Consider the following 23,569-nt stretch of genomic DNA (forward strand, 5'->3'; position numbering starts at 1 on the left):
TGCTAACACCTTCAGTACACAGGCAGCAGTATAGACCAAGTGGCAGATCATTTCACGAATGTATTTTGATATTACTGCTATGGGATTCCTGATCGCACTGTGCTGGGGGACCTCATTATTATTAATTTTATGATGGAGGCTGAGGGCCGGTGTAAATTTGAAAAAGGGCCACAATTGGCCCCTGGGCCGCACTTTGGATATGCCTGAATTAAGATAATGGGAACCCAACCAGGTCACACTGCCAGACTTGCTACTGTCAGATCGTATTTGTGCTCATATAATACCTATAAATGAGTGAAGCATGGGATATGGTTTCTGATATTTAAATAATGTGTGATTTATGTCGCCACAAGAGGGAGCCAGATATATATATAAAAAGAGGAAGCACATGCAATCAGGATTTGGAGGAACTGTGAGCACAAGTGGTGGTCCTGAGGAAAGCAGCGTGATGCAAGAGATGTTGCTGTGAGGGTCGCACACGCTGTACTTGGATCTGCCCTTTAGCCTGTGTACATGGCATAGGGCTATTGGGGATTTTTTTTTTCTTTTCCCTGTCATTTGTATGTGCTTTGTCAGCCTGAGGAAACCAAGGAGGAACCCAGGACTATGAGTGCAGAGTGTTCTAGTTATACTACAGCTGAGAAGGTGGTGGTAGGTGCTTTCAGCTGTCCCAAGGCAGACAGTGACATGGGTGCCATATACTGCTGTGGATTTAAGGACATAAAGTATTGCTGTGATGATCCCAATAGCTTTTTCCCGTACGAGCACAGCTACATGTGGTGGTTAAGGTAAGAATCCTAATACAAGCGCTGTTCATATTCACTGGATGTTCACTGAACTCACTTCCAAATACATTGGTAATGTTAATGGTTTTCAGTTGTGCAGCCTGTTACTATTTAGCATTGTTAGTAACTCTAAACTTAGTGTTTTCTCTGTGTGATACCTGATGGATAACTTCTTTTTCAGGTATAAAGTTACTTTGGCAGATGTGCATTGTCATTCACTCTTATGTTATGCACCCCTTTATTTTGGGACTTCAGTACTACTGCAAATACTGTGTGCCAAATGTGATTGTGGACACAGATCACGTTTTTTTCCCCCTAACAACTCCAGCATTATTGTGTGTGAGCACAGTGTTAGGTTCACTGCAATGTGTCCGATACGCATAAATGAACACAATTTTGTGAGCATTTGTTCATTAATCGGCCATGCATTGCGGATAAAAAATTTGGAGCGGGAAAGCTGTCCCTTACAGCTATCAGTGTAAAAACAGCATTAGCAAGTTAATCCTTAGGCAAAGTCTGTTGCTATTAATGCAGCTTGCTGTGGGAACCACAGAATTTGTGCTACATTTAATGTGGCTGTGGCTTCAGAGTTCCGTCACTTTAATAGGCTCTAGTGACGGCTGAATTTATTCAGCAGGTGCAAATTCGCGGTGAATTTACAAGTTTCGCCGCCGGTGAATAAATTCCCCCGCAAAAATTTGCCAGCAAATCTTCACCAGCGTCAAAAATATTTTGACGCCGGTGACAATTCTGATGGCGGTGACAATTCCGATTTAATAGGCGCCCATTGACTTTAATGTGCATTAGAATTTTTTGCCGTTTCTCAAATTTCACAGGGAATGGGAGAAATTCGCCCATCACTGATAGGCTAACTTGCTTATAATTTTTGTTATGAATTAATGGGTGGTCAGTGCACAATGTGGAGGTATAAGGAGCATGTTTGCATGCAAGTACCTTTAATAAGAGCACAGCCTTGGGTCCATCTGAGCTCATAAGCACTTGCATTTGTAAATGAGCTCTTAAAGCTCATATCATAACCTTACCTGCTAGACAGAGGGTGCAGGGAGTTAAAGGTATGCATGCAGAACGTGAATACCAAAACCTGTCTATCTCTGCTTTAGAGAATGTATATAAATATGCTGGTAACAAAGGCTTTAACATCGCTAATTTGCTATGGTGTTTCTTGTGACAGAACTAATTTGTCTGTGTATAATAAGGTATTACTTGTTTGGGACAGTTGGTGGAATGATCTCAGCACATTTTGCCTTTGTCCTGTCATTATTAGTCACCAATAATGGCAAATATCTGAAGTGTGAAAAATTGTCACCTAATGAAAAAAACATTAAAGAATAAAATATGTCAAAATGTTTTTACATGCTAATTGTGCTACTTTGTGACACCTGATGGGATACTGTATAATTTATTTAATGTGAAGCATGGTACAGGTGTGGGACCTATTATCTAGAATGCTCTGAACCTGGGGTTTTCCAGATAAGGGATCTTTCCGTAATTTGGATCTTCGCACCTTATGTGCACTAGAAAATCATAAAAACAAAAAAAATAAAAATAAACCCAATAGGCTGTTTTACTTCCAATAAGGATTAATTATATCTTGATTTGTATCAAGTACAAGCTACAGTTTTATTATTACAAAGACAAAGGAAATCATTTTTAAAAATTTGTCTTTCTGTAATTTGGAGCTTTTTGGATAACAGGTTTCTGGAAAGCAGATCCCATACCTGTACTTTGTTCTGCTTTGGATTTTATTCTGTTCTGGTCAGGGCCGGATTTGCCCTGAGGGCGCCCAGAGGCCAGTGTCCTCCGTCGCCCCCTCTCACTCTCTAGATAGCGCGCATGTGCATCCACTAAGAGGCCGGCGTCCTCCGTCACCCCTTCCTTCTCTCAAGATAGCGCGCATGCGCATCCTTTTAGCTTGGTTTCGGAGCACTAGCCGATCGGCGCTAGTGCTTCGACAAAAAACTGCGTTTGCGCTGGGCGGCATGCCGCCCCTTAATTGATGCCGCCCTAGGCCAGGGCCTATGTGGCCTTGCCGCAAATCCGGGCCTGGTTCTGGTGACTACACTGCTTTTATGCCATGGCCTTTTGTCCCTCTCAATACAAACCATTTCTCACTTATGTACCACTCTGCACTGTACTTTACTGATAATATTCCCTGCTCTGTTACTTGTGTTAGTAAGCTGTGCACCATTCACAAAAATACATGTGACCTAACTTGTCAAACACTTCTTTATTTCTCTTTAAACAACACTACCACCCAGCTTGGCCTGACAAAATGCAGATACTGTAAATGCATTTTTTATGCAAGCAACAGGTTCCATGCTGTATGTACTGTATGTGAAAGACATGCAGCAGTAAGGTCCATATAATAGAACTTGTGTTATTATCTTGGTAACTTGCCTCTGAGACCATTTAGTTCTAGGATAGCATCAGGAATGGGCAGGTTTCTGGTGACACTACTCACCCTGTTCATCATTTTTCAGCGAGTGTCCAAATCAACACTTTAAGGGTCATTTATGTTTTCCCAAGCAGCAAACACTTGTAATGTGGTGCCCCGTGCCCTCTTGAGAAACTTGCCTGAGTAGCACACCACAGTCGGACAAGGTCTGGGAACTTGAAATATTCACATTATATATGAATAAACTGGAGGTTCACCCAACGCCACCGTTGAACTCACAAACAGTTTATTGATAGCCACCAGTACAGTTCCACATTAATACTTTCCATACAATTTACTTTAAAGAGGCAATGACACCAGAAATTAATCTTTTTTACATCAATCATAAAATTGCCTTTACATGCTATTTATAATTTTGTCATAAAAGTATTTGCCCGATGCGTTTACACTACCTATTTGAGCCCCCATGTTTCTCTATGAGGGGACTGCCATATTTATGCTCAGTTCCATTAGCATTAGAATCTCTAACAGACAGGAGGAGAAGGCTCAGTCTGGTTTGCAAAACAGCCAGGGTCAACAATTACCTACAAATGCAGAACTTTAAACAAAAAAGTATTAACATGACCTATCAGTAACTGTTAATGTACATTATTACTTGAAGAGTAGTTTTTTTTGGGTCAGTGTCACTTCAATAACACACCTTAGGGTTCCCCAGGCAACTGGGCCCCAGTCTGCTGCCTACCTTCTCTTTTCCTTCCTTACAGTCAGGGACACTGTACCTTTACAGACTTTCAGCAAAGGGGTCAGCCTTGCGTTTGAGACACTAGGCCCTACCTCACCTAGGGGGAAATTTACCAAAGGGTGCAGTGGTTAACGCTGGTGAAAATTCGCAGTTGTGACGTCGTTTCGGCACTGCGCCGATTTACTAATGGGCGATGGCGTAATTACGCTAGTGAAGGAGATAAACTGCAACTTCACACTCTAACGCCAGGCGTATTTTTGCTCTGGCGAAAGAGCATTTCTACACAAATTCACTTTGTTTTTACTGAATGTTTCCTCTATCACCAGACTTGCCTTCGCCACCTCAGACCAGGCTAAGTGCAATAGAGTAGATAGGACTTGATCCAAAAAAAGTTGACATTTTTTCTAAGTCCCAAAAAACACTTGCGTATTTTCCTTTTTACAGGGTGATAGGCTGAAAAAAGATTTTTTTTGGGTACCCTCCTTCCCCCTACATTTCCTTACAAATGGCACATAAACTATACAGTGGGCTCATGTGTAGGGCAATATAACAACTCTATTTTCTTTTATTAAGGTTCCCTGGGCTTATGTAGTGTGCTGTACTTGCTGCAACATATACGTCTATTGAAATTTAACTTCCCGCCTTATGCAAATTATCTAATGCTAGAGCAACTTCGGTATGCCTGCCATATTAACGTTAGCGCAACTTCGCTATGCCTGCCGTAGTAACGCTAGCGCAACTTCACTATGCCTGCCATAGTAACGCTAGCGCAACTTCGCTATGCCTGCCGTAGTAACGTTAACTTTAATTAAACTACCCCAAAATACTGTAGAAATAACTATTAATAAAACCAGTGTCATGAACGTGCATGCATGGAAGAGCGCATTCGCACTCCAACTATCGCTAAAGATATAAGAGAAACAGAGGTGGTGTATACAAGGACTCAAATTAGGGAAGGCAGCAGAAGAGGTATGAGCTTGGTGCCCGGTGCCAGAACTAGGGGTAGGCAGAAGGTACCTGCCTTGCGCCTAGGGCGCAAGGCAGGTACCTCTTATCGCACTTTCCCCTATCTCAGACGCTTGTGTCTCTCTCTTCTGGCAGCTCTTCCTGTCTCTTTAGCGTTATTCTGCGCATACGCACGGGCACATGTGATCTGGCTTACTGGCTGCATCTATGGTATCCTTGGTGTGCGCTCGTGCCTCCGCACATGCGAGCGCTTGAGAGAGCCTGTACGCGCTTGAGAAGGGGGAGACATAGCAAGCTGGGTTGCCAAGGGGGCCTGGCCGGCTTGGCCCAGCACTGCTGGCGCCCCTTTACCTTTGTGCTCTAGGCACATGCCTCTTCTGTCTACCCCTAGTTCCAACCCTGTGTAAAACTGCAGCATAAGTGCAAAAGATGAATGTCTATAGTATAGTAATATTATTAAACTTACTTTTGTTTCTAGGAAAGTTTTTTACTTGTGGCTTTGCAGTTGCTGTAAAGTTTTCAAAATATGCCAATCTTTATATATTAATGACAGGTAAAAAGTGGAACAGAGGCCAATGCTGGACTCTTTCCAAACTCTAAACCTCGAATAGAAGCAGGCACTCAAGGGCAAAAACTTCCACCAGGCAGATGTTCCATAGGCTGGGCCTATGATTAAGTGTTTGGGAACACGAAACGTGTCAGGCTGTTTTGACACAATAAACTTTTTCACTTTTGGAACATCTGCCTGGTGGAAGTTTTTGCCCTTGAGTGCCTGCTTCTATTTGAGATTTCGGTTTATCCGCCCCTTGTGCTGAGGGCCCAGGGCCACTTCCTTGATGTGGTGAGTAACCATTGTACTACTAAGAGACTAAGATTTTGTTCTTTCCAAACTCTGCTTGGTCACTAGTAAGTGGTCTACAGCAGTGCTGCCCAACTTCTATGGTACCGAGGGCCGGAATTTTTCCAATCTACATGGTGGAGGGCCGATAACGGAAGCCAGTGTTAGCCACTCCCTGTTTTTAGACCACACCCACTTTAAACCACACCCATGTTACCGCAAGACCACATTAATAGCACACCAAAAAACCAAATGGTTGGTGCTCACTGCAGGGATCAGGGCTGGAACTAGGGGTAGGCAGAGTAGGTGGCTGTCTAGGATGCCATCATTGAGGGGCACACTTTTTTCAAGCGTTTATTTAATAATTTGTTTCAGTAATCATGGTCACCCAGTTGGGTGGAATCCATATCCTTCCCCTTCTCCCTCTTGACGGCTGCTTGGTGTGGCTCTCGCTGCTCTCAGCCTTGCACAGTTGCATTGAGCTGAAGACATTCTTTCTATTACTGTAAAGTGTGAAGCTTCCTGCTGGCACAGCCAGGTACAGATTTGGGGCCCATATGTTTGCTGTTGCTGCTGGGCTGGGTGCTGGCACAGGCACAGATAAATACTTGGGGGCAATATGATGTGATCAGATTTATTTTTGGCTGCTGCTGACACAGGTAAAGATTGGGGGCAATATGATGGCTGCAGGAGGGCTGTATGATGGATGGCTGCTGAGCTTGCTTGCACAGGTACAGGGGGCAGTAATATAAATGAAAAAATGTTGTACATTTGCTCTCTTTATTTAAAAACCATCATGGTAAGGAGGGAAATGTTAATGCAGGACAGGGGGCACTAAGTGAAGCTCTTGCCTAGGACAAGGACTACCTTGTGCCTGCCCTGGCAAGGATGTCACTCATATGTGAAAAAAGCTAAGTCATATAAGACATAAATCCATATGCCTCCTCCTCCCCTGTGTTTAACACAGTACCCCAGCATATGATTAAACACCTTAGGGCCCACTAACAATAATTTTCAAATGCTAACAAACCCCCAGAACAAATACCAAAGTCTGACACACACAGGGAGCATAGGGAAGGCAGAACAGAGCAGGATACAGGAATCAGGAGCAGTCTAATATGTACTACATACAGTGACACAGTGCTGGTGCCCCATTAGCATTTTGTATAAAGTTTGAACAGGTGAACAATGTGGGCAGTTTCAGTCTGGGTCTCAGGTGTGAATAGTACTGGCTTTAGGGGAGTGAACAATAGAGGTATCACAAGTGTGAACAATACAGGGGGATCACAGGTGTGAACAATACAGGGGATTAGTTTGAATTTGAGGTTTAGACAATGCAGGGGCCAGTTAATCTCTGTAGTGATACCTTTTAAATTTTACATATGGTAAATAGACACAGCAGGCAGATTTTTACTGTACAGATGCAGCCACTTTGGTTTGTCTGTTTGACACAGAATAACTAAACACAGATATCCCATTTATCTCATTTAACACAGAAAACTGTGACACAACATCCCATCTAATTAAAGCATTCACCATTGTGAACAATGGTGCTTTGGTATGCTAATGAAAAGGTTAAATGCATTAAATGAGTTAAGATAACTTTAGATAACACAGTTTCTTCAATTAACTCTGAGTCATGACGCATTTAACTCACAAATCCAAGTGGCTTCATCTGTATGTGGAGGGCCACATGAGGCCAGCCCTGGTCTACAGGATCACATGTGGGACCATCACCACCTATCTGTGTAACGTTTTGTAAATGTTCTGGCTCAGTCAAAGCAGAGGAACCCCTTCCAGCATCGGCCTTCACTGGTGCTCTTTTGGGTGAGGATCTGACAGAGTTGTGGTCAAAACAGGCAAAAGGTAAAGGCAGGTGGCAAGTATGGAAGTCAAAATATACAGACATGGGTCAAAATAACAGGATCTGCTCAACCAGAAGCCAGCTTGGGCAAACAAGGAATGACAGGAAGGGGTTTATAAAGAACATAAAAAAAGATGGCAACAGGGCACAGTGCTGGTAGATGCAATCTTGAAATACATGTGCCAGTTGAGTTGCATTTGAGAAAACGGAAAACTACCAACATAAGCTAGAGTTGCCATGCACCTTTATAGCATACGGTACAACTTCTGCATAATCTACTGCTGCAAATGGAAACTAGCATTGTCTTTAGTGTAAGTTTTTATGGCATCACTTCTGTTACATATTCCAAAAAATGATGTTATTGTGCTATTCACTAGGTGCAATTCAATAGCTTGAATAGACGAAACATGCTAAGGAAGCCCTAGAAATACTAGGCAGGTATTTACCCTTGTGCCCTATACTTTGCACTTGCAATTCACCAGAGCATTGGCACTGCTTGAAGTTTTATGAAGTACCTTTGGAAATAACATCAATGCACAGACACTTTTCTATATATTTTAGTCCTGTGCATTTGTGTTTACGTTCATAAATAAGCCCTTCCGAGCACAACAAAATTGTCTTGTATAAAACAACATACTGTATGTCCATGTTAAACGCACATTCCAATGCATAACATGCAGAGACTATTGAATAGACAGCAGTAGCGAAACAATGCAAAATGTAATCAAAGTGTTGGGCAGGAGAAGAAGAACGAACATTTTTCTATAAAATAATTGTGGACATGGATTAACAATGTTGGTAACTGGAAGTGGCCACAGCATTTAGAAGTCAATTTTAAGTGTTAAGTAAGAAAGCTATTTAATGTTTTTAAAAGCCATAGCTCAAACATTTTCTAAGATAAGAGGAACCATATAGAAGCAAACCAGCAAAATATGTTGTAGGCAAAGTAGGTGGCTGTGCAGGCATATGTAACATTACTGTAGATACGAGAGAGAGACTAAACAGCTAAGCAGTTCAGATACCACCATGGAAAAAGGGACAATCTTGATCATCCGTGTTGTATCAAGTACCAGGAAAAGGCAGAAAAATAATTAACACAATTCTCTGCAGAGGCCTGCTTTAAAGCCCTTTGTATTAGCCTACACAATACACATACACAGAATCTATATCTATAACAACAGCAAAAGCTGATGTACTCAAGGGAACTTATTAAAGGATCAATAGTTTATTAGGTCAATATTTCAGTTTTCTCATGGGACCTTTATCTTGATGGAAGCCCCTTGTCAGAACCAAAGTATCTATGTAAAATGTTGTCTTTCCCTAAATTAAGCCTCTGGAGTATATCAGTTTTTTTTTGTTTTACAAACTTTTTATACCAGGCATTAAATATTTATACCAGTCAATGCTGTGTGCAATCTAAACTAACTTCCATTGGGATAAGCACAAATTGTCATTACTTACTATCATTTTCTTTTCCCAGATATATACCTCGGTATCAGTAGGAAAAATCCCCCCACTATAAAAACACGAATACCTCTCATCCAACTTCATACTGTCAGTTAGTAAAAAGAGATACCATTAACAAATGGATGTGCAAAGCCTCCATCTTGAACTTCCATATTCAGCAAACTGTTAAGAAAGATTGGTAAATAAAGCTCCTAAGTGTGTGCAGCAAGCTGTACATAACATTTACCCAATTATGATGGAGCCTGGTTAGCTAAATCAACTGCTTGTTTTAGGAGCATCATGATCTAATCATTTTGAATGATCACTTTTAAAGATAAATCTAGTAGATAGAACATTTTGTAGAGGATAATTGTCTAGGGAAGAAATAATTGAAACCAAGACAGTCTCTCTGCTTCCTCTGGATGTAGGAACTCATGTCCTCAAACTTGCCTCTTCATGTTGGACCTCTTATTTATTTTTTCTCTGGACAAGAACTTCTGAAGGCCAAATGATTCATTCTAGAACAAACTGACTTCAGAGTCTTTGACTCTGAAAATATCAAACCCTTAATATCCCCAGTAAGGGAAAGAACTACTTTCCCATAGGAAATATCTTTCTCAAAAATGAGACTACAAATACTGCATTGTTGCTTTGAAAAAGGGAGACAATATTATTTAAATTAAAACGTGTTCACTGGAAAGCAATTAGCATATCATTTCTCTGCAAAAAGGACAACCTTTTTTTTAATTTCTACTGGAGAAATTCTTAGATCAGCAGTCAGACAGAAAGGAGGAAAGCTGCACTTTGCAGGATCAAAACTCAGTGCTGCTTTCTAACTTGTGTGAATAAATAGTGTATGTGGGATTTTAGCATGGAAGATACAATGCAGATAATGAGACACTACAGCGGCTGCTATATCTTTATAATGGTAGTTCCCCAGCCTGAACCTGGCATACTTATTTTTTGTTTTTTTTGGCATTCTGGATAAATTGGCATATTTTAGAAGTTTCACAGTGACTTAATTATGCCTGGCCTAAAGGTGTGAATGTCCATCATCCATGTCCATGCTGATGATGTGGGTAATTTTCACACTTTAGTAAATCCTATCTGAACTGATTTGGGGTAGCGATTCACAGGTATATGGTAATAAAAAAACTGTTCCAGCACAGCAATTAAAGTAAATGTAAACCATCAAAACAAATGTATGTAAAATTGCACAGAGTTGCTCATCTAAGTAATTTTGCAGTTTACATAAATTAATATACAGTATATTTTTAAATTTTCAATGCATTTGTAACAGCTTAGTGTGTAAAAATCTATAAGATGGCAGGGAAAATGAGGTTGATCCAGGGTTTGTGCATCTCAAAAGATTTTCCAGATAGCACATGGAAGTGTGAACTCAGAAATGGCTGTTCTAGATGGGGCTGCTCCATCTTCCAGCTGGTAGACCAGTGCGGAGGAGAGCAGGACTATACCTAGACAGATTGTGATTATAGGGGATTCAATTAGGAAAGTGGAGAGGGTAATCTGTCATCCCAGTCACTACGACCAATCAGTTTGCTGTCTCCCAAGTGTCAGGGTTTGGCGTGTGGTTGATTTATTGGATGGGTCTGGACATGGCTCAGCTGTCTTGGTTCATATTGGTACTACTAATAATGACAAAATTAATGGCAGGTGTAAGGCGCCTTTAAATTTGCATGGGAAGGCTGTCTGCCTATTTGTGCAGGTAATACTAGAAAAAGTTCTGGCAGCTGCACACTAATTGGACAACGGTTTCAGGGCTCCCCATCAGCCTAAATGGCCAAATGGCATATAAATAGCAAAGTCATCTATGTAGTACCTCAGTGATCCCTCTGCGGTGTGGAAAATGAGGGGGAAACCTCCTCTGAAGAGTCACCCACCCACCCTGTATGTTTATAAAATAAAGTTTAAATTTGAAAAAAAGAAGACTCAGTTGCAACGATAAAGCATTGGAGGAGTTTTTTCAATTTAGCTCTTTGCCTAGGCATTAAGGGGCAGAGCTCATGGCATGGTAGTGGCCGTCTGCTTTGGAGCAACAGAGGAGGGCTTAATTCTCTGCTGGTTGGGGTTATAATATTGAAGTTACAAGTTGTGAGATATTAACTCCTGGTAGATTATACATGTTGTTTATGTTTGCCGAAAAAAGTCACTGCAGCCTTTTTTCTTCCAACAAGGTGTTTTATATTGGTGAGCACAATTATGTGCAGCTTTAAGAAGATAGATGGAGGACATTAAAGAGTAAGTTCAGGAATCTAGGGTTTAAGATTAAGGAAAGGTCTTCTTTTTTTGTCAATTTTACCTGTGCCACCTGGAACTTTAGGAAGATAGCAAGAGAAAATGGTGTAGAAAATAGGGTTTTATGTTCATAGAGCACTTGTCTGAGTTTTTACTTGGGGTCCAATCTATATAGCCGTGATGGTTTACAGAGGGATTTGAAAAAGTCTGTCTTGATGTTTACGATTGTAAAGTTGTGCACTAAAGAAATGATCCAGGATAGCACTGGGAGGGGGGGGGGTGGTAGCCCCATGGGTAGAGATTTCAGCATGATGTATGCTACAAAACACCCAGTATAAGTGAGGTGAATGAAGCCCAGCTACAAGTGGAAGAGGCTTCACAACTAGGTCAAATTGTTATTATAGGGGACTTCAATTATCCAGACATTGACTGGAGTAATGGGGGAGCCCATTACTCAGTCAGAATGAGCTAAAAGGTTTATAAATATGCAAATGACAACTTTTTATTTTAGGTAGTTCAGGGACCTACTGGGAAAGATCTGATAATAACTTATTAATATAAATAAATTTCTAGCATTTGCATGGGTGAGCGTCTAGGGAATAAATCCTCAAGTTTATTTTGCAATTAGGCAGGCTAAAATAGAAAATGAAAAAGGCATTGCAGCAAGGATCAAAATGAATCCAGAATTATTTTGTAAATATGTAAATAGTAAAAAAAAAAAAAGAAGAAAGAAGGTGTGGGACCCTTAGTATCAGAGGAAGGTAAATCGTTTTATAAGAACAGATAAAAAAACTGAGATTTTGAACTGTTATTTTTCATCTGAGGAACCAGTTCTTCACTGCAGGCAACATAATTGGGCAGATGTATCAAGGGTTTCATTTCAAGTTCATGTGAGTTTTTAAAAACTCCCATAAATTCCCATACTTGAAATTCGACAATCGAAATTTATTAATAAAATTGAATTTTTAAACTCAGGTGAATAGGATCTAATAGGATCTAATTTGATTCGAGTTTTAAAAACTCGATTTGAGTTTTTTCTCCAAAAAAAACTCGAATGTCAGGAAGGCTGCAAACAACTCCAAATTGATCCCATTGGCCAAAACAATAATTCGGCAGGTTTTAGGTGGCGGATAGTCGAATTTGAGTTCTTAAAGGGCTAGTGTATGATAAATCTCGAAAATTGAATTTGAATTTTTAAAAAAACTTGAATCGAGTTTTAACAATTCCCTAGTCAAATTTGACAGTTTTGGCCATAAAAAAACTCAAAAATTCTAATTTTCACTTTGACCCTTGATGAAGCTTCACCTATGTATTCTTTAACTACCATTGGAAGCACATAGTTTTTGCCAACTTTTATTCTATTGTATATTTTCCAAGAGTTCTTTGTTCCTCCATGTTTTGGGTCTGGTAGAAGTCAGTTACTGCACAATGGTGTTTGTAAAATAAAATGTACCTAACCAGAGCTAGATAAAACACTATAATATAAAATACACGTCTTTGCAAATTCATTTACCTGAATTGAAATATAGGACTTTTGGGGGTAAATTCATCAAGGGTCGAATTTCGAGGGGTTAAATCCCTCGAAATTCGACTGGGGAATAGAATCGAATAGAATCGAATAGGCAATTTGGGCGAATTTACGCGCTGGCGAATAGTCGAATTGGCGAATATTCGCCAGGCGAATAGGCGCTCGATCGAATATTCGCTCAAAGGATTTTCATTTGATCGAATGCCTTTTTATTCGATCAAAAACTTGGAAAACAAGCCTATGGCTTTTAAAGCAATTCGGTAGGTTTTCGGTGGCGAAGTAGGCAGTCGAAGTATTTTTAAAAGAGACAGTACTTCGAGTATCGAACGGGCGAATAGTCGCAGCGTTTTTGCGCTCGATCCAGTACTTCGACTATCGAATGGCGAATAGTCGCAGCATTTTTGCGCTCGATCTATTCGAATCATTCTACTCAGGCGAATTTACGCCAATTCAATAGTCAAGGAGCACAAAAATTCAAAGTTTTTTTACTTCGAATCCTTCACTCGAAGTTAGTGAATCGGCCCCTTAATGTGAAGTTTAATGTGAATTTGCAGATTAATTTCTAAACCCCATGAATTCATTAGCTGAGTCAACACAAGACAACAATCTGGTTATTTTTTGGCTGCTAACAGAGTTCTGAACTCATCAGGACACTGCTGGACCATGGAAAACATATATATGTATTGAAATTATTATTGATTGTTTGGGGTCTGTGGTTTTTACAATAAATGGGCTCTATTTAATTTGGAGTACTATGCCTAAATTCTACTAAAACACTAAAAAAAAATTTTTCCCCATAAATATATATTTATTCTGAAGTAGTGAACATCAGTCACAGGACATTTTCTTCTTTCTTTCTTTTTTTATTTCTATCCAAACACATTCCAGACTCTAATGTCTGTGCTTTAACAAAAGAAAATGTAACTTAAAAGAAATCAACATAGTTTTATATATAAAAGAGTGTTTGGCATTCTGTGCCAAGGAGGTTCAAAGCACGCCTGATCTGTTTGTGAGACTGGAACACTACATTTTTGGAGCTTTTTCACTTGAAAGTCTGCAATACAGCATCCATACAAATGTGTATATTGGGTATGTACTGTACTGTTAGTAAAATTTGTAGTGCACTAGGGTCTTAATTGTTTTTTATGATCTGCATGATTTTTATGTACTATATTTGTGTGTGTATATATTTGGATATTATTTAGCTCACACCTGTAGCGCACAGTGTGTGGGCTTGTTATGTGCCTTTATGTGAAAGATGGTGTGAGCTGACTGTGGTAGCTCTTACTAAGCTCTAACACGCCACTGTTAGGCAACCCGGGAGACTGGCGCACGTCCCTTCCTTTCAGCTCGCCTGTCCCCAGGGTTCTATGTGCTTGAGGCTGCAAATTGCGTATGCCGGACTTAGAGTGAAAATTCAAAAATAAAAGGGTTTCCTTCACTCTGTTCAGTGCCCAAGCTGGTTTTCAGTACTCCTGACTTCGCTAAAGCCTTTTACTACATTTGATCTTCTGGAATTGACCTTTGCCTGTATTCTGCTGCCTGCCTTTGACCTTTGCCTGACTACGACCTTGGCAGTGTTGAGGATTCCTAAGTTCTGGGGCTGATAAAGGGCGCCAATAAAGACCGGAGTCGGTAGAGCTCTCCTGCTACACCTAAGACAGTCCTTGGGCTCCTATACCTACAGAGCCAGTGTTGGACTGGCCCACCAGGATACCAGGAAAACGCCTGGTTTTGCTTGGTCTTGCCTCTAAACATTTGGTATATTTCATGGTCATTCCCTATTTTTTATGGGAAAAATGCTTAATAATGGAAGAATACAGCAAGTAGATATTAAAGACTAGGCGAATAAAAAGGTTGAGTGAGGAGAGGAGGAATATGAGTTTGGAAAGTGGGCCCATGGTCTCAGGTTTACTGGTGGGTCCTCGGCCTAAGGTTTTCTGGTGAGCCCCTGGCATCCCAGTCGGACACTGTACAGGGCATAACACCCACTAAATTGATCACCAGAAATGAATCAAGCAATATATTGTTAAAGGAGATCTATATCTTTTATATAAGCTAAAACCCCTGAAGATGTTTTGGTTCTCGTTCAGGAGTGGGGTGCTAAGTTAATTAAAGATTTCTGATTCAGAAAATCTTTTTTCTGCCCCTGAATGATTGGTTCCAGCACAGAAAAAAGCTGGTTAAATCTGACAAGATCATTTTTTTAACAAGAAGTTATTATTAATAATTCAGCTCCTTATTCTATTGATAGACAAACGTTATGATCTTTACTGGGATTGTTCGGTGCAAATCATTTGTTACACCCCTCTTTATTACCATCTTAGCTGGATGGAATAATTATTACTTATTTAAAGAATTAAATAATTTGTTCTTTCATCCAATCTTTATCTGCATTCCCTAATTTAGGTAACTGTCATTATTTGATGGGTGTTAGTATTACATATCTTATATTTTATACACCGGTGTTTATGTTTTAGTATAGCTTAGTTTCAAGAAGAAGTCTTTGTGAACTGCAGATGTGATACATTATAAATGCTTCTCTTACTAGTGGCCTTAAAACATATTCTGGTGCAGATTGTTCCAGGCTGAAGATCTCTGTTCTAAATGAAAATTGTACTGAAATTTTTCAAACCATTAAGAGTACAGAATGTCTCTGTCAAGGGAATATGTGACCTGGAAGAGCTTTTTTCAGTTCTCCCTGTGGAAATGTCCACATGCTAGAAATCAGAATAACGTCATCTTTGCCCCACCCTTACCTTTATTTTGCAATGACACAAAAGACTTTCATTCACGTATTTCAATAAACAGATTTGTTGGGAACTGAATGTACAAGCTATTCTAAGGTTGAATTAGTTAAATAAATCAGCATTTATAACAGTGTCCGTTTTATACCAGAAAAATGTTCTGCCTTGTTCTCTGCTCTCAAAGTGACAGCTCCAGTTAAGATGCAATTTATTCATTTGACAGTCTCAAACAAAGTTTCATTCTAAATTAATATGCTAGTGACATGCAGGAGCTGAAAGTACAAATCTATCTGTAGGTGAAACTACACATTCCATTTGCATTAACTCATTACAATATCCTTTTGCAACTTTCTGGCAACTATAAATAATATATACATTAATATATTAACACTACAATGGCAAGCGAAGGCAAAGAACAGAAAAAATAATACAGCAATATTTTGTGCATTATAACCCTTGGGGGCAGATTTACTAAAGGGCGAGGTGACTAACGCCGGCGACCAGTGTCAGACTGGCCCCCAGTCCGACCCTGCTGGCGACTATTCGCCAGCGTTATCACTTTCAGGCACTTTGCCAATTTACCAACGGGCGCAGGTGTAACTTCGCTAGTGAAAGAGACAGATGCTAGTGGCCATTTGCACTCTATCACCAGGCAATTTTCGCTCTGGCGAATGGATGTTACTTTGCAAATTCACTAAAATGCGGATTTTACTTAATGTTACCTCTTTCGCTAGCTTGTTTTGGTAAATAGGTATTGTAGGTAGGTGTGGTATTTAGGTGTGTGACTTAAAACTACATGGTTATACAATTTTTCCCCACTGCAAATGACATGGCAAGGGGGCCCACTAATTAAATCTGTGCCCTGTGGACTAAAAGGGTGCATTAAACAACCCATACCTCTCTATCACTGTGTTGTGTGCAGCCCAGGTTAAATGTGCTCAAGCAAGATTGTTGCATCCAGTGTATGCTGAATTATTAGCAATCTGTATTTAAAAAGCATCAACCTATTCTGAAGCACTGTACATTATAAGGTTATATAGCAAACATACAACTTACATACAAATACTGTGATATTGGAGACCCTGCTTACTAGAGCTTATCATTTTAAACATCGCCTATGAAAGAACACTTTTTTGTGTACTTAATACAATGTACATCTTATTAAACTGGGCTATTCATACAGAACATTTTTTGTGAAACATTTTCTGTTAATTTCAGTGGTGAATACCAAAGATCTGTTTTTATGAATAGATACCATATTAGACAAGATAATACAGTAAGATTGACTAGCGACATCTCGTGGGTCTTAACAAATGGAAGGGGCTTTGATGTTAATATTGTATTACAATGAATTACTATTGTCATGCACATAAGAGATTACAAAGTCCCATTCATTAATTCAACAACCATTAGAGCTATTACATGATTTACTTCAATAAATGCCAGTGTGAACTAATTATATCGGAAAGACAGCTACTCTTGGAGAATGGATGAATATCTATGATTCATCAGTTTGCAAAGTTTTAGAGCAGTTTAGACTTCTAGTTATAAGTCATGATTACAAATAGCAAGGCATTTTGCCAGTGTCAGGGACACCCTGCATACTGGTTATAGCCTTCCCGTTTGTCTGGATGTCCTTTCACTCTGTCTGTGTTCCCCATAACCATGCCCATTCATGATCTAGCTGTAGACAATAGCCCAATTTAGGGGCTATTTAAATGAACAGTAACACCAAAAAATTAAAGTGTTGATCTGCACTGCTAAAACTGATCTGTTTGCTTCAGAAACACTACTATTGTTCATATAAACAAGCTGGTGTGTAGCAATGTCGAAAACTGAAAAAAGGCTATATGGCACAGGTTAAATAGTGGATAACAGATAACACCATTATGTTTTACTGCTGTGTAACCTGAGCCTTTTCTCCTTTGAATGGCTACCTCCATTGCTACACAGCAGCTTATTTATATGAACAATAGTCAGGAGCGGTGCGCCAATGAGGGGAGTTGAGAAACTCGCCTCAGGCAGCAGTGCCCCACTGGGTACTGTGGGTAGCAAAAATGCCGCTCCTGGTACTTTATGAGTTGAATTTTCGGTTTCCAGAAATTCAGCTCTTCTAGCGCAGAGAGAGCAATTATGCTCTCTGCGCTAGCGTCCTGGCCCTCTCCGCCGCCCTCATGGACCCTCCTGGACCTGGCGCAAAAAGGTGAGCGCACAGATGAGGGGGCAACAGCAAACTGTCTCAGGCAGCGGATGGGCCAGGATCGCCCCTGACAATAGTAGTATTTCTGAAGCAAACACATGCGTTTTACCAGTGCAGGGCAACACTGCATTATACTTTTTATTACTTTAAAACACTTTTATTTTTTGAAGTTAGTGTTTATTTAAGCCTGTCTTTTTCAACATCTAGTACTGGATCATGAGTCCATTTGTTGTGTCCAAGCTTCATGTTCCTGGGTTCTTGCTCCTGAGTTCCAGTTCCCATTCCTGAGTTCCTGTTCCTCTCCTGTAAGTCTGTTCCTTCATCTGATTTCCAGGTTTTGACCTTGGCATGTCATCTGAATTCTTATTTGTCTGTTGCCCCCGCCCCCTTACCCTCTGGACCATGATTGCTGCCTGCCCAGACCTTTGCCTGCTTCCGGACTTGTGTTTGTGCTTGTTCCTGCATTACCAATATATCTTTTTCTAAAACCGCCACATATTTGAGGTAGTTACTCAGCAGATTGGCTCCTGTCAGATAAATTCTGACAGCCAGATACATTCTTCCTTTCTTTATTATGACCTGCTTGAGGTGCCATGATCTAGAAAAGTTGGGCTTCAGAGATTCTTGCGCTCCAGTCAGTGGGCCCTGTATTCTAAACATGGGATTTAGAAAACCAACATTCAGTTGTGCTGTAACACTACCAAACTGTTTCATCCCTTCACTCTGGTTATTGGACACAGGTGGTAAACTGCACTTGTGCAGTTACCTAAAGAAACAAATCACATTTTTGTTTTCACTTTCTAACTTGTACACAGTATAAAGCCAATTTATAATTGGTTACTACAGGTAATTTAGGAGCTGTGTTGGTCAGTAAGTCGTAGTGTCTCTAGCGTGATCCAAACTCACATTCATGACAGGACAAAAAAGCCATATACTGTACAACAATATAAAATTCGGGACATAGATTGTAAGTGTTCTTTTACAATATTCTGTAGTAGTTGAATTTGAATAGAGAATTTGTTGTATTCTATCTATCTATCTGGCCCTGTTAAAAGTATGAAAAATTAGATGCAGTCATTGAGCAAATCAACACTCATTATAGGTTCTTGAATCCAAAGCCATTAATTGAACTCACTGCTGCATTTGTCATCTAAAAGGTTGATGGTAGATTGTTTTGACACATAAGAGGTAATTGCATCTAGCTAATCCCCCCCTGTAGCAGTGGCTGCATTTATGCTAGAAGTAAAGAAAAACACTGCACTGTGGGTTAAAAAACATAGAGGAGCTCATTTATAAACCATGCAGGACAGAATGGTTTGCACAGTGAACATATTTGCCCTGCGCTTGGTTATACTTATAAATCTGAATAAGAGCGGTGTATTTAAAGTGCAAACAGAATTGCAAATTTTTTATTTGTGCTGCAAATGTCCATAAAAGCTTTTTAAATATGCCATAATCACAAATTGTGAATTTTAATGTGCACACTTTGGGGCAGATTTATCAAGGGTCGAATTTCGAAGTGGAAAATACTTCGAAATTTGACCATCGAATAGAATTCTCTGACATTCGAATTCGAAGTCGGAGGATTTTATACATCGTACGATCGTATTACGATCGTATTACGATTGTACGATCATACTTCAAATCGTACGATTCAAACGATTTTATCGTACGATCGGAAAAACTTAGAAATATGCTCTGGCAGGTCCCCATAGACTTACACTAACACTAGCACTTCGGCAGGTTTAAGTTGGCGATGTATTGAAGTCAAAGTTTTTTTAAAGAGACAGTACTTTGATCATCGAATGGTCGATTAGTCGAACGATTTTACTTTGAATCAAAGTTGAAGTCGTAGTAGCCTATTCGATGGTCGAAGTATCCAAAAAATTACTTTGAATTTCAAATTTTTTTACTTCGAAAATTCCCTCAAATTCACTTCGACCCTTGATAAATCTGCCCCCTTGTGTTTGAGTTACGCCACAACTTTGGTGGGCGATACATTTTTTGCAAAACAGTATTGCAACTGCAAATTTAATTTACTGTCAATTCTATTTTCACACAACCTTGCACACTGGCAGCACTCACAAAAACACCCAACTTATTTGCGAGCCATTTGCACACAATGTGAGTTCGCAAAAAACAGGAAAGACGGGCACAGCAGTGCAATATTTCAGCATACGGGAAAAAAACATGGGCAATACAACCATTTGCGTATAAATATACACTGTGCATACTTTATAAATGACCTCCAGTGACTTGCATCTGAAGATGCGCACTGCACTTGTGCTCATAAATAAGACCTATAGTTTATTATGATGGTATTCCAGTTAGTATTTATCAGTTAAGATCAACATAAGGCCTTTCCTCCTCAAGATAATTCTAAAATCAAATGGAAGATTTTAAAAGCTCAATAAATATAACAAATGGAATTTATGTTTAAAGGACATAAAAAGACATGATATAATCTGTCAGCTGCTCTTTACAATTTCCCTCCATGTCCGCATAATTTAATTTCCCTAAATCTGGCAGTAATATTTTTTACATTAAAGAGATCAGCCAAATCCATTGTATAATTCAATATCTCGTATGACCTTTTCTAGTTGATGTAATCTATAAATATCTTTTTTTATTTGCATGACAAGTTAGCAAATATACTGCATGTTCTTTGCTCCTTTATTGCTGTTGTTATTTCACTGACAGCTTGCATGCTTACATTGAGAACCAGCACCATGGAGCACACACATTTGCTCTAGGGCTTAAAGGAGAACTAAACCCTAAAAATTAATATGGCCGAAAAAGCTATATTTTATATACTGCACGCAAGGCTGTTCGCCCTAGGCAACCCGGCCAGCATGCATGAGTGCCCGACGAAGGAGAGATCTAAGGAGGGAAGGAGACTGTGCCAGTGGGGAGGGAGAAGAGCGCGATGAGGGGTGGGTGACAGAGGGAAGGAAGGGGAGTAAGGATAGGCAGATGACCAATTTAGAGGTAGTTGCCCAGCACCCCCTATCTTCTGCCTACCCCTAGTTCTGGCCCTGACTGTACTTATTGCACCAGACTAAAGATTCATCTTCTTAATTGCAGCAATGATCCAGGACTTCAAACGTGTCACGGGGGGGGGGGTCACCAGCTTGGAAAGTGTCTGTGACACTCACATGCTCAGTGGGCTCTGAGCAGCTGTTGAGAAGCTAAGCTTAGGGTCGTCACAAGCAAGTGAGTGGAGAAACTCGCCTCAGGCGGCACGCCGGAGACGTTTCCAGGGGCGGCAAAAACGGAAATTCGGCTTTACTAATGCGAGAGAGCGGAATTGCGCTCTCCGCATTAGTGTTCCTGCCTCCCCTCCCAACAGGTAAGCCGACGAGGGGGGGTGGCATTGCAGGAGCTGCCTCAGGCTTTACACGTCATGCTCATTCCAGCACAGACTACTTAAGCTTTTAAACGTAAACATGACTTCATAAAAGTTTCATACATGATTTCTCCAGTCTGTTACTTAAATGTATACTGTGACTCCCAGAAAATAAAAGTGAGTCTCCAGGATTGTACGACCCAGAAACTCCAAACAACCACTAGTATAAGAGAGCTTTGTCACCCCAAGCAGAGAACAGTTTTTGACTTAGCTAAACTGGATTGGAAAAAAGTCCATTAAGTTCAACCACCTCTAAACAAACCCCAGTGCACATAGTTTTACATCTGCATATATAAACTATATAAATTTGAACCCTTTCAAATGACTCCAGTGCGCGCATATATATATATATATATATATATATATATATATATATATATATATATATATATATATATATATATATATATATATATCTATATATATCTATATATATATATATATATATATACAACTATGTATACAGACCTATCTATATACTTACATATATAAACAATATATGGCAATACACATACTAAACTAAATGCAGAATCAGCCATCAAAACATCAGGGCACTCCATAACCTTACTGCCGTCACTGTGAAGAAGCACCTAATGAAAATTCAGTTCCTCAGGTCTAAGAATTAGGGCATATAGAGTGTTGGCTCTGCTGCTCTCAGCCTGCTTTTTTTGCAGGCTGAGAGACGTTGATCCATTCCCTTAAATATCTCAGAAAAACTGCACTGGCAACTAAAACTTCTGCCTCTGCTACATAATTAAGGTGTGGCCTAATTAAGAATATACAAAGAGGCAAAATTTTCACCCCTCAAGTCATTCCCTTTTTTATGCAAGGAAATACTTTATTTGCTTTAGTTGCTTGAGTGACTCTTCCTAGAGTTACACAATTTGTTATTTACAATAATCCCCAGAGCCTTCTCAATTAAGGAGGTGCCAAGACACTACTATTCAATGTTTAATTAGTAAAAACGCTGGCGTATTTTCTACATGATGGCTGATAGGCTGAAAAAGATCGAAATTTTTTTGGGGCTCCCCTTCCTCCCCCTACTTTTCCTGACTCATGGCAACTTACCTAGACAGTGGGCACATGTGTAGGGCAAAATAAAATTTTTATTTGCAGATTTGAAGGTTTTCTAGGCATTTGTAGTGCAGATACGTGTTCCTCCATTGAAATTTGAATTTCGCGCCGTATGCAAATTAGCCTTCACTAGCGCAACTTCAATTTATATAGCGAAACAACGCTAGCGCAACTCCGCAACCTTACGCTACCCCTGTGCGCAACTTCGGATTTTAGTGAATTTGCGAAGCACTGGCGAACCTACGCCTGGCGAAGTGCGGCGAAGTTGCGCCTGGCGCAACTTCGCATCTTAGTGAATTTGCCCCATAGTTTTGAATAATTTATTATCATTAGCAAAGGTAGAGACAGTACTTACAATGCCAACCTCAAGGTAATTAATCAAGGAAATTAATAAACAAATTATAAAGCAAAGGGCCATGGACAAACTCTTGCAGTACTGCATGAAGAACACTAATCCAATTAGTAAATTTTCTATTTAACATCACTTTGTAATCTGTCCTTCAGCCAGTTCTATCCTGTTATCCTTTTTTGAATATTCAGTTATCCACTTTTGAATCATTATACCGCTTTAGCAATTGGCCAATCTTTCAACGCCATGCCAGACCTCAAAGAATCCTGGAAGATTAACTAAAGAGGTTTTTCAGTCATAAAGCTAAGATCTTTTAGTACCCTAGTATGAATAACATCTGGTTGTGGACCACTGTTTACTTTTACATATTATAGTCTGGTTTAAATTTCCTCCAAAGTCACCTATCCATCAATAGCTATATTACTGTAACTGGGTCTATTAAAAAGAAAACCTTTATACTTTTGCTTTTTGTTACTTGTACAATTGTACTTATGGCCATGCCTTCTCTTTTTCTTTGTCTCTTTTCTCTTCCAAAATTTGAATACACACAGAATATTTAAAACAAGGAAACTTAAATGTTATTTCTGTCTCTACAGTGTGGGAGCTCTTGTTGGCCTGTCCATAGCAGCCGTGGTTCTGCTGGCATTTATCATTACTGTGTGTGTGCTCTGCTATCTGTTTATCAGCAACAAACCACACAACAAGTTGGACACCGGTCTGAGCCTACAGACAACAGGTGAGTTTTTTTTGGATCTTATACGATCATATGCTACATCCAGTCAGCTCTGTAATATTACCATGTTGGGCCTGAACCTAAGACTACAGAAAACAAAGAATAGACATTGAGGAAAGGCTTATTTTCTGGGGAGTGCCAAAATGTAAGGCACCTCACAATGATTGAAACCACTGCAAATATTAAAGGGGTTGTTCACCTCTGAGTTAACTTTTTGTA

The 23,569-nt window shown here is 39.8% G+C and overlaps 1 protein-coding gene across 1 annotated transcript in view; it reads left to right on the forward strand.

The window, feature by feature from the left end:
- Positions 1–381: 381 nt before the first annotated feature.
- The window catches only part of shisal2a.L (shisa like 2A L homeolog), a 53,439-nt gene continuing 30,251 nt past the window's right edge, over positions 382–23,569 (forward strand). The window contains exons 1-2 of the mRNA XM_018258439.2: positions 382–788; positions 23,214–23,353. Coding sequence (XP_018113928.1) covers positions 607–788; positions 23,214–23,353 — 322 coding nt within the window. The 5' untranslated portion in view covers positions 382–606. The remainder of the gene's footprint in view (positions 789–23,213; positions 23,354–23,569) is intronic.

This window comes from Xenopus laevis, chromosome 4L (genome assembly GCF_017654675.1).
Source record: "Xenopus laevis strain J_2021 chromosome 4L, Xenopus_laevis_v10.1, whole genome shotgun sequence".
NCBI classification, from domain to species: domain Eukaryota; kingdom Metazoa; phylum Chordata; class Amphibia; order Anura; family Pipidae; genus Xenopus; species Xenopus laevis.